This window comes from Natrix helvetica (assembly GCF_964273705.1).
Source record: "Natrix helvetica genome assembly, chromosome: 16".
In the NCBI taxonomy this organism is placed as follows: Eukaryota; Metazoa; Chordata; class Lepidosauria; order Squamata; family Natricidae; genus Natrix; species Natrix helvetica.
In genome coordinates this window covers 8,851,334-8,866,074 of record NC_138563.1, presented here as the reverse complement: position 1 = coordinate 8,866,074, position 14,741 = coordinate 8,851,334, and the positions used below count along the sequence as shown (strand labels likewise).

General features: G+C 42.9%; 1 protein-coding gene across 3 annotated transcripts in view; it reads right to left on the bottom strand.

Annotated features, from left to right (window-relative positions):
* The window catches only part of AHNAK (AHNAK nucleoprotein), a 77,839-nt gene that overhangs the window by 22,082 nt on the left and 41,016 nt on the right, over positions 1-14,741 (bottom strand). For 2 of the 3 annotated variants that reach the window (XM_081968487.1, XM_081968489.1), the window contains exons 2-4: positions 5,585-5,679; positions 3,692-3,845; positions 818-1,005 (exon numbers count right to left, since the gene is read on the bottom strand). In XM_081968487.1, coding sequence (XP_081824613.1) covers positions 818-1,005; positions 3,692-3,845 — 342 coding nt within the window. In that variant the 5' untranslated portion in view covers positions 5,585-5,679. Of the gene's footprint in view, positions 1-817; positions 1,006-3,691; positions 3,846-5,584; positions 5,680-9,683; positions 10,067-14,741 lie in introns of those variants that run through there. The other variant, XM_081968488.1, reaches the window with a different exon arrangement.

Below are 14,741 nucleotides of genomic sequence, written 5' to 3'. Positions count from 1 at the left end.
ACACCCCTGGATGTTCCTAAGGCCCTACAACTGGCTTTTCCCTCAATCAGATGATTGTTTGTGCAAGAGAGCCAGGAATCAATGTTTGTCAGTACCGGCCACCCTAAGAGCAGCTAAAAGGGACAATTAAACGAGGGGGTTCTCTTTTATAGACTTCTAAAAAGGGAAGAAACTGCATGGGAGGGAGGGGAAAGGAGAGAAGGAAGGAGAAAGAAGGCAGAAAAAAGGAAGGAAGGAAGAGAAGGGAGGAAGGAGGGGAGGAAGGAAGGGATAGATTGGAGGAAAGAAGGGGAGGGGAGGGAAAGGAAAGGAGAGAAAGATGGAGAAAGAAGGCAGAAAAAAAGGAAGAAAGGGAGAAGGAGGGAGGGGAGGAAGGAAGGGAAAAGTTGGAGGAAAGTGGGGGAGGGAGGGGAAGGAAAGGGGAGAAGGAAGGAGAAAGAAGGCAGAAAAAGAAAAGGAAGGAAGGGAGAGAAAAAAGGAAGGAAGGAAGGAAGGAGGGGAGGAAGAGATAGATTGGTGGAAAGAAGGGAAGGGAGGGGGAGGGGAAGGAAAGGAAAGAAGGAAGGAAGGAAAGAGAGAGAAAGAAAGAAGAAGGGAGAGAGAGAGAGAAAAAGAAAGATTTACATGGGCAAACTATGTTCCTGACTCCTATCTTGTGCCAATCAGTGCCTCCCCCCACACCCCGCCAGAGGTGGGTTGCTGCTGGTTCGGCCCGGTATCGGCCAACAATCTAAAGAACACAACTGCCTTGTTGTGTTCCTTAGCTATTCCACTCATACACACTTCTTCCATTCTTCTCCTTTTCACACTTACTCACCAAAACAACTTCTGGGCTCCTTGGAGGAAACACATCGTGGAAACCAGACTGTCCTGGCAACGGGGAGCGGTCTCCTTTCCTTTGTAGCCGCAGGCCCACCGTGTGATGACCCACATTTTTAAGGAGCTCCGAGACCTCCCCTGAGTGCACATTGTCAAAATAGATGGTGGCGCTCACAATCTGATCTCCTGCAGAACGGGAAAAACGAGGATTCGGTTGTTAGATTAGGAAGCGCCCAAGGAGATATCAAGGAAGAGTAGAAAGGATAATAGAATAACAGAGTTGGAAGGGATCATGGAGGTCTTCTAGTCCAACCCCCTGCTCAAGGCAGGAGACCTTATTCCATCCCAGACAACGGCTTTCCAACCACTTCTTGAAGACCTCGAGTGTTGGAGTACCCACAATTTCTGGAGGAAAGCCAGTCCACTGATTAATTATTCTCGCTGTCAGGGAATTACTTTTTAGTTCTACATTGGATCTCTCTTTAATAATTTCCCCTTTTTGTCCTGCCCATGGGTGCCCTTGGAGAATAGGTTGAGTCCCTCTTCTCTGTGACAACCTCTCAAATATTGGAAGATGCTATCACGTCACCCCTAGAGGGATCTTGGACAACCATTTAAATAAGAGCCAGCCATGTGCAGCAGCTGCCAAAAAAGCCAACACAGTTCTAGGCTGCATCAACAGAGGGAGAGAATCAAGATCACGTGAAGTGTTAATACCACTTTATAAGGCCTTGGTAAGGCCATACTTGGAAACTGCATTCAGTTTTGGTCACCACGATGTAGAAAAGATGTGGAGACTCTGGAGAGAGTGCAGAGAAGAGCAACAAAGAAGATTAGGGGACTGGAGACTAAAACATATAAAAATGATTACTAGAACTGGGTATGTCTAGTTTAATGAAAAGAAGGACTAGTGGAGACATGATAGCAGTCTTCCAATATCTCAGGGGTTGCCACAAAGAAGAGGGAGTCAAGCTATTCTCCAAAGCACTTGAGGGCAGGACAAGAAGCAACAGATGGAAACTAATCAAGGAGAGAAGCAATTTAGAACTGAGGAGAAATTTCCTGACAGTTAGAATAATGAATCAGTGGAACCGCTTGCCTCCAGAAGTTGTGAATGCTCCAATACTGGAAGTTGTTAAGAAGATGTTGGATAACCATTTGTCTGAAGTGGTGTAGGGTTTCCTGCCTAAGCAGGGGGTTGGACTAGAAGACCTCCACGGTCCCTTCCAACTCTGTTATTCTATTCTATTCTACTCCTTCTTTTCATTAAACTAATCATACCCAATTTCTGCAGCCGGTCTCCAGCCCCTTAATCAACTTTCTTGCTCTTCTCTGCACTCTTTGTAGAGTCTCAACATCTTTTTTTTAATATCGTGGTGATCCAAAGCATGAAAGTGGTGCCATCACACAATGCCATCCCATTGGTTAGTGTGTCATCTCACACCCGTGGCCAAACAGATGGAATATACAGCACAGACAAGAGGTTTAGTTCTCGGGGACACCTCTTGAGAGCCAAGGATGATGAAGGCATGTCAGAATCGATATATGGGATGCTTTCATTTAGCTCTCCATCAGGGGTCATAGAATTATAGGGTTGGGAGGGACCTTGGAGGTCTTCTAGTCCAACCCTCTGCCCGATGTAGGAGTCCTTATTGCATCCTGGGCAAATGGATAACCAATCTTTTCTTGAAGACCTCCAGCAATGGAGCATCACAATTTCAGGAGGCAAACTTTGACTAATCATTCCCACTCTCAGGAAATTCCTTCTTATTTCCAGTTGACTCTCCTTCTCACAACCTTTCATCCATTGCTTCTTCCCCTGTCTTCAGGAGTCCTCTAACCAAGTTTGGTTGGGAATGATGGCACTAACATAGCTACAAGAATTGATCTATGACTAACCTTTTCTACCACTGCTTAATAAACACCCGTCATTTGCAATGAAGTGAAAAGCAAAAAGGACGAGGAGTGATATGATAGCACACTTCCAATGACGAGGGGCTACCACGAAGAAGGGGTCAACTTCAAAGGGGGAGATCCCCCCCCCAAAAAAGAAACCACGAAACAGTAAGGAAAGGAGGAGAACAGGGAGAACCCTGGGGAAAATTACTAGAATAATAAAAATAAATACTCTGAAGAAAAGATACAATAAGCACAATAATAGGAAAAATAAAAGGAAGAAGCTAGGAGAAAGGGGGAGAAGAAGAAAAAGAATTAAAAATAAAAGTGGATTTTTTTGAGAGCCCAAGAGAAAAGAAAAGGGGAAAAGAGTTACATTAGTAGATCAAAGAGAATAGTAGTAAGATTGTTATTGTTATGTAATTAATTAAGAAATAAAGAAATTCCAGGATGCTGTTCATTGTAGAAAATTTGAAAGAAATGCTCTCTATGTTTAAATTGAATTAGAAGATATATGTTGTTTGTAGTAAAATATGTAAATGGAGAAAATAAGAAATGAAAATGTGGTGTAACTTTGAAGGGGCAATTGAAGATATTGTTTAGGTATTAAGAAAAATAAGTACAAAGATGAAACTAGTAGAAGAGAATAATTTGGCTGGAAGTGAAAACAAAACTACGATGTAAAATGCACTCTGTAAATGAGAGGATGTAAAAGAAAAGATATGGACAACACTTTGTTCCTATAATACAGGGGTGTCCAAACTTGGGAACTTTAAGACTTGTGGACTTCAACTCCCAGAATTCCCCAGCCAGCTATGCTGGCTGGGGAATTCTGGGAGTTGAAGTCCACAAGTCTTAAAGTTTCCAAGTTTGGACACCCCTGGTATAGAGTCTTCTTGTGGTTGGACACTAGAAGACCTCTGAGGTGCCTTCCTAATTTGTTATTCTGCAGTGGCCCCAAGATTGTTTCACTGACCTTCCTGTACAATGCCTGTCTTGCCGACTGGCGAGTCCTGTTGGATCTGCTTGACGAAGACCCCTTCATCCGTCTCTTTGATGGTAATACCATGAGAACTGTCTTGCCAATCAGGGAGAAGGATCTCCCGCGTACTCTCTTCTTCCTTGTCCATCTTAGGCACAGAAACAAGAAGCTGTCAATCTCCTCCCAAAGCTTAAAACATAAAAATACGGGGAAATCCTATTGGAGATACATTCAAATTGCACAGTACTGAAAACTGGTCTGACGCTAGAAGTGTAACGGTTTACATTGAGAATGTTTTTATTTCTTTAGTCCTATTTTCTCACCAAGGATCTCATGTGGATGCAAGTATAAATGAGAGCTCACCCTGATGAGCTTTTTTGGTGTCAGTTGACCTGACCGAAGCCATTTTGGAGCTTCACTATCGCCACACTGGAGCTGAGGGACGGGAAGGGGGGATTAGAGATAGCTGGGATTTTGTAGTCAAAACAAAGTACTTTCTCTTGAGAACCAAGGACATTCTCACACCTGGTCGGAGGAAGGCGGAGTGATGTCACTAGGCAACCAGACAGCTCCGTGATTGGACTATGTGGCTGATTGTTTTGAGAAAGTTACAAACTCTTAATTAGGTGAAAACCACGGGGTCCTTCAGAGTTGGTTTTCACCAGATCTGTGCCAACATGATATGTCCAATAAAGCTATTCTTTGAGGAATCTACCCGCCTCGGAGTTTTGCTAGCTATTGGTCTATTTCTTTTTTTAAAAAGTTTTTTATTTGTCCCTTTCAAATTCATTCATAGATATATATTCTTATAATTGCTATTTAACATTTGTCTGCTCATCATTAGTCTCTACACTCATTTTTACACACATACATAATACAGTTTGGGTCACTTTCTTGCCACCCCGTGCCTCCATTTTATTTTGCAACAACCTTACTGCTTCCATCTTCTCCGTCTCCCTTCTCTCCCTTCTTCTTTCCTTCTCTCCTTCCTCCTTTCTTCTTCCCCTCTTTCCCCTCTCCTCCTCCCTCCTCCTCTTTCTTACCCTCTCTCTTACTCTTAATTCCCCACCCTTACTTTCTCTGCTTCCCCTCCTCATTCCCCCTCCTTTCCGTTGTTGCCCTTACTTATTTATTTTCTCTGATGGGTTATCGGGGTGACGTTTCAGCAATCCCAACTTTATATTTTCATACGAATAAGTTTCTCTGTTTACATTTTATTTCTAATATTAGTTCCACTTATGTCATTTTTCCACTTGTGTATTTACATTTTAATGTTTAATATAATCGAAACCCTGACATCTGGATCAACCAATCCGAATTGGCCAGCAAACATATCCACAAAAGGCACCAATGGAAAGCGTAGAAAATTAAATTCATTAAGGTAGAAATTACAATTTGCCAGGGTGATGTATTACAGAATAGCTAGGAAATATTCTAACCCAGTGTCTTTTTTCAGCTTGGCCACTATGCTGGCCGGGGAATTCTGGGCGTTGAAGTCCACCCGTCTTAAAGCGGTCCCATTGAGAAACGCTACTCAAATCTATCTTCTCGACAAGCCAAGTCAACAGGGGGAAACTGATTCACTGAAGGAACACATGCTTCATTGAACAGCTGCAGTGATTTGCTTAACGAACAACTGTGATGCAAAAGGTCATAAAATTGAATCTTGTGGTCCTTCGGTAAATCTGTTTCCCCCTATTCTGACTTTGCTTGCCGAGATGATGGATTTGAGCAGGGATATTCAACGTGGCTGCTTTAAGAAGCTCAACTCATGACTCGCTCCTTGCTTAGCGACTGAAATTCTGTTCCTGAAGGTGGTCATATGTCAGGGACTACCTCTGCTGCTGTTTCTAGAGGGAAATATGAGTTGCTGTAGCAGTCTCTAACCTTTCTAGGACTTCGCTCCAGGTAGGATCCGCCCCAGGAATTCAGTACTTCTCACTTGCCGATCCTTTTGGTAATGTTCGTTCCAACTTCACAACCTAGAAAAGAGATTAAAACTTCCGGTGAATAAAAGAGATTAAAACTTCCAGAAAATAAAATCACGCTCAATTTTTCTGAAACCTCGAATGCCGGAATTTTACCAAGCACAAAACTTGGCAGCCTGTCGTGCCAGCGTTATTTTACTATTTTGCTGTAGTTTTAATATTTTATTTTACTTTATCTTTTTATTTATTAACATTTTTACGGCGCCAATACCCTCTGTAAGATGATAGCTTTTCATGCCTTCCACGTCTTTCTTTTTCTATTAAAAGCATAAAACTTGAATGTTAAAAAAGTGGGATTTCTGTCATTATTTCAGCTACAAATTTTCACAGTTTCAGTCACGAATGGACTTCCGTGGATCTTACATCATACTTAAGTGGTTAGTAGAGAGGGCGTGCACAAGCGCACTAACGAGCCTATTGTCCCTGTCACTGTTTATTCTTTTTTTATATATTCTTGTCCTCGGTTTTGTTTGACAAATTCCAATAAATAAATGGCAATAGCCCTTATATAATGCTTTTGCAGCCCTCTCTAAGCAGTTTACAGAGTCGGCATCTTTCCCCCAACAATCATAAATTTTCTCAATTTCTGCACAAATAAGCTTTTGGTGTGGAAAGATTTCCTCATGAAATCTCTACAGACCACCTGACAGGTTTATTTTTCAAGACAGAAAAAGACGCAAAATGTTTTTTATCAGTGGCAGCTTTTCCAATCAGCTTGACAAAAGCGTGCTGTTCGGTCCGAAAGCTTGCACATTCCTTGCTAACACCAGCTGGCTGCACAAAAGACACTTTTAATTCCCATTGGGCTGGTTGGCCAATAAATAAATATGGCTAGCTGATGAGTGCTAAATAGCTTGAAATAGATCTATACTAGTCTCCCTTTATTTATTTATCAGCACAAATACAACACAAACATAAAAAGGCAACATTAAAAATAAAAAATATGGTTTTCTGTCTGGATGGTCTTCTGTAATGAGTCGAAGGACAGAAAGGGGGAGTAGTGAGCTCCCTCCCATATTTGGGCATACCAGGGGTTGTAACACAAATATATAGAAGCAATTATTAATCATTCATATTGGATAAGGATTCTGAAGTTTACACCTCCTAGTTAACATGAGCTTACTGTTTGCATCGATTCACAAGGTTAAAAAAAGCCACATCAAATTGACATACTCTTGTTAGTTTGGAGCGATTTGGAGGTATGGGATATTTTCAGCTGATTTTATTAGAATACAGTCTCTTTCTTTTTCTTTTTTTCATGTTTTATTTATTTTATTTATATAACACTCAATTTCCATCGAACCGTCTGTGATCTGGGGACAGTTATTTTTAAGCAATCTTAATCCACCTATTCGTTGCAGTATTCATCACAATAATATTGATAATATGGTCACATAATAATATAATAACAATAATACTTAACATCTTCTTTAACAACTCTCTAGTTTCTAACACAGATAGTTCTCGGCTTACAACCAGAACTGAGTCCAAAATTCCTGTTGCTAAGTGAGACAGTGGCTAAGTCAGTTTTGTCCCCATTTTACGGCCTTTCTTATCACAGTTGTTAAAAGGGAATCAATGCCAATTGTCCAGTTAGTAACACGGTTGTTAAGTGAAATGGGCTTTCTCATTGACTTTGCTTGTCAGAAGGTCGCAAAAGAGGATCGCCAGGGCGCTGTGACCGTCGTAAGTATGAGTCAGTGGCCAAGCATCATGAATGTTGATCACATGACCACAGGGATGCGGCAACGGTCATAAGAATGAAAAACAGTCGTAAGTCACTTTCTTCAGTGTCATTGTAACTTTGAACTAACTTACTAAGCAAACCGTTGTAAGTCGAGGACTATCTATGATGGCTAATCTTTTCTGGACCGACTGCCCAATGCACATGTGAGCGCCCGAACCCCCAAAATGCAAAGCACACGCCTCCCCCGCACCTACACCCCAACTCCGCGCATGCACACATGAGCCCCCACATATGTGGCATATGTGCCATAGCTTTGCCATCACAGACCTATAGTATCCATGAACGTCAAAATGGATTTTTTTTTTTGCCCTCCCTAGGCAACACACCAGTATATTTGTTCAATGTTTCTCAACCTTGGCTGCTCGGAAGATGTGTGGACTTCAACTCCCAGAATTCCCCAGCCAGCCCTGGCGGGGGAATTCTGGGAGTTGAAGTCCACCTGTCTTCAAGTGGCCAAAGTTGAGAAACATCGTTCAAGACACTTACAATCTCAGAGACTGAATTAGTGTCAGTCACAAAACGTACGTGTTTAAACTAAGTTTAGTTTTCAGGCTTCGTATGGGTTGTGAACTCTCTTCGTTTGGTTAGTTGACGATTCAATATACGACGCAGAGCTGGAAAGTGGAATCATTCAGAAATCAATTTAAGCATGCGATGTGAAGGGGTTATTTCTCTGTTTGCTCTCACCAAAGTGTTCCTAACCCCAAATCCTTAAATCCTTTCCTTGCAGAAAAACATGTACCAATCAAACAATAATATTTGCTCATTTCCCGCCCAGGACTCTGGCGCGAAACCGAGAATATTTTTACCGCTTAGTTGCCGAGATCTCATGTTTTCATCGCTGTTATTACTCTAATGCCAGGATTAGATAACAGCTTTTCCTGGCTCGCTGCAAGAGTTGATAATGGCATTCACGTTGAAAACTCCAATCACACACAAAAGAAGTACATTTACACAACCCGTTGCCCCCAGAGGGACAAAAACACCCTTAACCCAGTTTAAAACTCACCAAATTTATACTAGCTCAGTTAACGTGGCTTGCAAGACTTCCATCGGTCACTATAGTAACTATTGTAAATTGAGGACTACCTGGTGCTTTTTTTCAAGAGGCAACGGGACTTTCTGGTTTTTCTTTGAAGAGGTTTCACTTCTTATCCAAGAAGCTTCTGCAGCTCTGGATGAATAGTTGCGTCTCATCCAAGAAGCTGAAGAAGCTTCTTGGACGAAAAGTGAAACCTCTTCAAAGAAAAACCAGAAAGTCCAGTTGACCTGGACGACAGAGAATCTCCATAGATACCTGTAAGGTGGAAGCAAGTTGATAACCCCATCAAATGCTCTTAACATTTTGGGGGGATTTAGTACAGAGGTCTAATCTTGTCTATTTTAAGACATGTGGACTTCAACACCCAGAAGTCAGAATTCTGGGAAGTCCACAACCATAAGTCTTAAAAGTCGCCAAGGTTAGACATCCTTCTTTTAAATGGATGCCACCAGGGGGCAGCACTGCACTCACCATCTATGTTTTCCAGGCGCTGGCTGGCACCTTCCCCAGCCGCCCAGCCCCACCCCTCCTGCTTGCCAATTTCCCCGAGTCTTCCAGTCTTCCATTTCCAAGCAGATGGGGATTATGCGAAGGGCTGAAAGGAGGAGGAGGAGGAGAAAAAGAAGAAGAAAAAGGAAGAAAAAGGAAGAAAAAGGAAGAAGAAAGAAAGAAAGAAAGAAAGAAAGAAAGAAAGAAAGAAAGAAAGAAAGAAAGAAAGAAGAGTGGGAGGGGGGGAGGGGGAGGACAACTGTAGGGACCTTGGTGCTCCATTTGCTTGGTTGGTGTCTTGCAGACATTTCATGACCCAGCTAGGGAACATTATCAGTGCTACAAGGGAGGGGTTTGTAAGAGAGGAGAAGAAGAAGAATTGGAGGAGGAGGAGGTGGAGGAGGAGAAGAAGAATTGGAGGAGGAGGAGGAGGAGGAGGGGAAGAAGGAGAAGGAGAATTGGAGAAGAATTTGAGAAGGAGAAGAAGAAGAAGAATTGGAGAAGGAGAAGAAGGAGAAGGAGAAGAATTGGAGGAGGAGGAGGAGGGGGGGGGGAGGAGGAGGAGGAGGAGGAGGAGGAGAGGAGGAGGAGGTGGCAAGGCTTTGCAAACTCTCGGCTGACCTCACTTTGGCCTATTTGGTCTTGATGAGCTTCAAGAGTAGAGATGTGATCCAGAAGAGGACAACAATAAGTGGCAAAGGACAACCCAGGACAACTTACTTTGCAACTTTCCTTTCTGTCTTTTTGCAAAGCTTCAGAGCTGCTGCAGACCGAGGACGTTTCTGTCTCTTTGCGACACAGAATTCTTAACCGAGGGAAAAGCAAAGCAAAAAGGGGCTGGATTTTTTTCTTTTTTCTTTTTTTGCGGTTCAAATTCCTCGCCAAGTTGAAAACAGCGTGGTTTGGTGGTTTGGTACGAGTCCACAGCTGGAATGTGTCATCGAGAGTCCACGGGGTTGTTGATAAGCACTCTGCATATCTTGCTCTTACTCAAAATATTCCTCTCTCCCGGCTGCCTTTCACACACTATTTTTCCTCCAGTCATTTGCACGCCATGGTTTATTTATTCTAGCTTGCTTCTCGTTGCATGCATTTGGACCAATCCATTGAGCAAACCAATGGTGAAATTCATTTTTTTTACTACCAGTTCTGTAGGTGTGGCTTAGTGGGCGTGGCAGGGGGAGGATACTGCAAAATCCCCATTCCCTCCACACTCCAGGGGAAGGATACTGCAAAATCCCCATTCCCTCCACACTCCAGGGGAAGGATACTGCAAAATCTCCATTCCCTCCACACTCCAGGGGAAGGATACTGCAAAATCCCCATTCCCTCCCCGCTCTGAGGCCAGCCAGAGGTAGTATTTGCCTGTTCTCCAACTACTCAAAATTTCCGCTACCGGTTCTCGAGAACCTGTCAGAACCTGTTGAATTTCACCCCTGCAGCAATCCGAGAAAGTACGGTAAACAGCAACCGAGTGAAGGGGAACTTAACAAATTTGCAGATGACACTAAGCTGGCAGGAATAGCCAACACCCTAGAAGATAGGCTCAAGATCCAGATGGATCTCGACAGACTTGAACCCTGGGCCCTTATGTAACAAAATGAAATTCAAAGTAGGGAAAAGTCAAGTCTTAAACTTAGGCAAGAAAAACCCAAAGGACACATATAGAGACTGGGTGAAACCAGGCTTAAATAGCAGTGACTGTGAGAGGGATCTTGGAGTTTTAGTGGACAACCAGTTAAACATGAGCCAACCCAAAAAGCCAACACAATCTTAAGTTGCATTAACAGAGGGATACAATCAAGATCAAGGGAGGTACTGATACCACTCTATAAAGCCTTAGTAAGACCACACCTAGAATCCTGCATCCAGTTTTGGTCACCACACTATAAAAAAGAGGTTGAGACTCTAGAAAGAGTGCAGAGAAGAGCAACCAGGGTGATGAGGGAACTGGAGGCTAAAACAGACATTGAACAGTTGCAGGAACTGGGCCTGGCTAGTCTAGGGAAGAGAAGGACCAGAGGAGACAGGAGAGCAGTCTTGCAGAATTTGAGGGGCTGCCACAGAGAGGAGGAAGGGGGTCAAGATATTCTCCAAAGCCCATGAAGGCCAGACAAGGAAGAATGGATGGAAGCTGAACAAGGAGAGATTCAACCTGGAAACAAGGAGGAATTTCCTGACAGGGAGAACAATCAACCCATGGAACAGAAGTTGCCTTTGGAAGTTGTGGGAGCTTCATCCCTGGAGGCTTTCAAGAAGAGACTGGACTGCCATCTGTCAGAAATGGTGTAGGCTGCTTGGGCTCGGGTTGGACTAGATGACCTACAAGGTCCCTTCCAACTCTGTTAATCTGTAAAGGATATTGAAACTCTGGAAAGAGGGCAGAGAAGAGCAACCAGGATGATGAGGGGACTGGAGGCTAAAACATCCCATGAACGGTTGCGGGAACTGGGCCTGGCTAGTCTAGGGAAGAGAAGGACCAGGGGAGACAGGAGAGCAATCTTCCAATATCGGAGGGGCTGCCCCAGAGAGGAGTTAGGGGGTCAAGCTATTGTCCAAAGCACCCAAAGGCCAGACAAGGAAGAATGGATAGAAACTGACCAAGGAGAGATTCAACCTAGAAATAAGGAGAAATTTCCTGACAGGGAGAACCATCAACCCATGGAACAGAAGTTGCCTTCAGAAGTTGTGGGAGCTTCATCACTGGAGGCTTCCAAGAAGAGATTGGACTGCCATCTGTCAGGAATGGTGTAGGGTCTCCTGCTTGGGCGAGGGGTTGGACCAGATGTCCTACAAGGTCCTTTCCAACTCTGCTAATCTGTTAATTAATTTAAAGAGTGTTTTGTGTGCAAACCTTTACTTTTGCAGGCCTCAACATAGGACCATAACCGTGCGTAGTATTTCCATTGCTAAGAAGACGCTTGTTAACGGAGTTGCGTCTGGTTTTACTACATTTGTTTTGCCACGTTTGTTAGGAAAACCACCGCGGTCGTTAAGTGAATCATGCACTTACAACCTTCCTTGCCCCAGTTGTTAAGTGAACCCCTGCAGTTGTTCAGTGAGTCACCTGGTTGTTAAGTGAATCCAGCTTTCCCCACTGGCTTGGCTTGCACATATATGTGAGGGGAACCTTTTACCTTTACCTCTTAATGGTCACTAAAAGAACTGTTGTAAGTCAAGGACTACGTACAGCAGGGGTGTCCAAACTTGGGAACTTTAAGACTTGTGGACTTCAACTCCCAGAATTCCCCAGCCAGCTACGGGCTGGGGAATTCTGGGAGTTGAAGTCCACAAGTCTTAAAGTTCCCAAGTTTGGACACCCCTGATGTACAGTATATTTCAACTCTGTGTGAACATAAGAAGTAGAAGCCTCTCCTTCTACCAAGAACATTTTATTAATCAAAAGTTGTGCAACCATCGGCCTTTTAAATACTGACATGACTTTTAGACTAGTGCCTAGAATCTGTTGTTTTTTTAACGGCAAGCGTGTCTGTAAAAGTATCTTGGCATTAAGCCTCCTGCCAATTTAGGCATGAGCTCTTTGGAAAGAAGGAACAAGTAAGCCTGCATGTTACTACAGGTTCCTCCCACAAAGAATAGGGACTAGAGACTTGCCTGGGAAAATAATTCAAACAATTGTAGCCGAATGGGCATCGTGAGACATATATCCGCCAGACAAAACTCTGCATTGGCAACAGGGAAGGGCATCCGGCCATGACAACATCCTGCTAGCTCTGCTCAGTTGCCCAGGCCCCACCCCGCAAGGGATTATTATGGGGTCATTAAAAGAAGACGATGATGAATTGTAGCCAGGTAATTTCTACCAGGAGCTCCCAACTAATGCGTAACATTCTACAAAGGGAGAATTTTTCTCTGGATACAGAGAGAAATTATATCACAAAAGGATATGAAATCTCCAAAATTTGGGCTAACCAGAGAACAAATGTTATTTCTCTCTGCCTGCAGAGAAAAATAACATTTGTTCTCTTGTTAGCTTGACTTTTGGAGTTTTTGTGATTATAATGCTAAAGATTTATTATTTTATTGTTGCTTATTTAATATCATATTTACAGGCCACGTGTCTACCTTATACAGCAGTGTACAAATAGACTTATTTTTCACACCTGCGACGGTTACAACATCCGTGCAGACTGTCACGTGATCAAGTTGGAACAAGGGGTCCCTGATGCTCCGAGCTGGCTTGTTTTCTTGCAGACGTTTCATTAGCCAAAGTAGGTAACATCATCATGCTAGAAGGATGTAGGGTTGTGGAAAGGAAGAGGAGGAGGAAGAGGAGGAGGAGGATTATGGGGTCCTGGGTCCTCTCTAAACATGGTTATTTTCTTGCAGACGTTTCATTAGCCAAACTAGGTAACATCATCCGTGCTGATAAGGTCCTTACTCCTTATTAGCACTGATGATGTTACCTAGTTGGGTCAGGAAACGTCTGCAAGAAAAGAACCATGCTCAGAGAGCACCCAGGGCCTCTCAAATATTATCCTAGAGTCATATAAAAAAACTAACTTGAAAAATTAATTCAAGGCCTTCCCAAACCAGGGGAAATTATCCAATTTTTTACAAAGTAGTTTTTCTCTAGGTAACGTAAACATAACCCAATCACAATAGGGGCCTTTGGATTAACCAGAAGTGTTTTACCTATGTCGGGGTTAAAGCTGTTTTGGAAATGAAGGAAACTGTTAGGGATTGCATTAATTTGACAATCTCTTCCAGCCTCAAAAACTCTACCAAAAAAATCTCTGGTATATTTCTGTTGATTTAGACCTGTGTTTATTTACAACTAGTTTCTGTTGATGTTTCTGCCCAGCTAGCTCAAGACGTTTCCAAATTGTTGATCCAGGAGATGTTGCAGGAAAAATATAATGCTACACAAAATAAACTCTTAAACCCGTTTGGGATATGAACCCACGTAGGAAAATACTCTGAATGTTTTCTTCCCCAAAAATAAAACCCTTTTGACAGTTCCGTGGTTTAGATCAGTATTTCTCAACTATCAGCAACTTTTAAGACCTGTGGACTTCAACTCCCAGAATTCCCCCCCGCCAGCCATGCATTTGTCAGAAATGGTGTAGTAGGGTCTCCTGCTTGGGTGGGGGGGTTGGACTAGATGACCTACAAGGTCCCTCCCAACTCTGTTCATCTCTAATCTAATCAACCTTGGCAATTTGAAGATGTGTGGACTTCAACTCCCAGACTTCTTGGCTGGCTGGGGAATTCTAGGAGTTGAAGTCCACACCTCTTAAAGTTCCCAAGGTTGAGAGACATATTTTAACTCCGTATTTGTCAACCATTGGTAGATTTCACAGACTTCTGAAATTAATTTAATGCCCTCCATTTCCTAAATCCCTGGGAGAAAACCCCAGTTCATTTGATTCATCCCAAAGTAATTTTTTAATCTGCGCATTATCTTTACGATGATATAATTATCTGTACCTCTTTTTCCACCCGTCTCCTCCCTGTTAACGACTAGAATTTCTGAAGTTTGGCTAAAATTAAAAAAAATAATAATAATAACAAGCTTGGGGCCGGTCCCAACCACAACATGATTTCCTGTTGAAATGCCTCTCTGGTCCTCTTTCTAAATGCTGATGATTTTGCAGAATTATTTCAGGAATCTAGTTAGGCTACTGAGTTCTGTGGTTTGCTCAGCAGAAGAGAGACACACCCTGGAAATTTATTTAAGAAACTCACTGATAGGGGTAGTAGGAGTGTGTGGAAAGCGGTTGAAACCCTGGGAATGAATATTTGCCATGCCTTAGT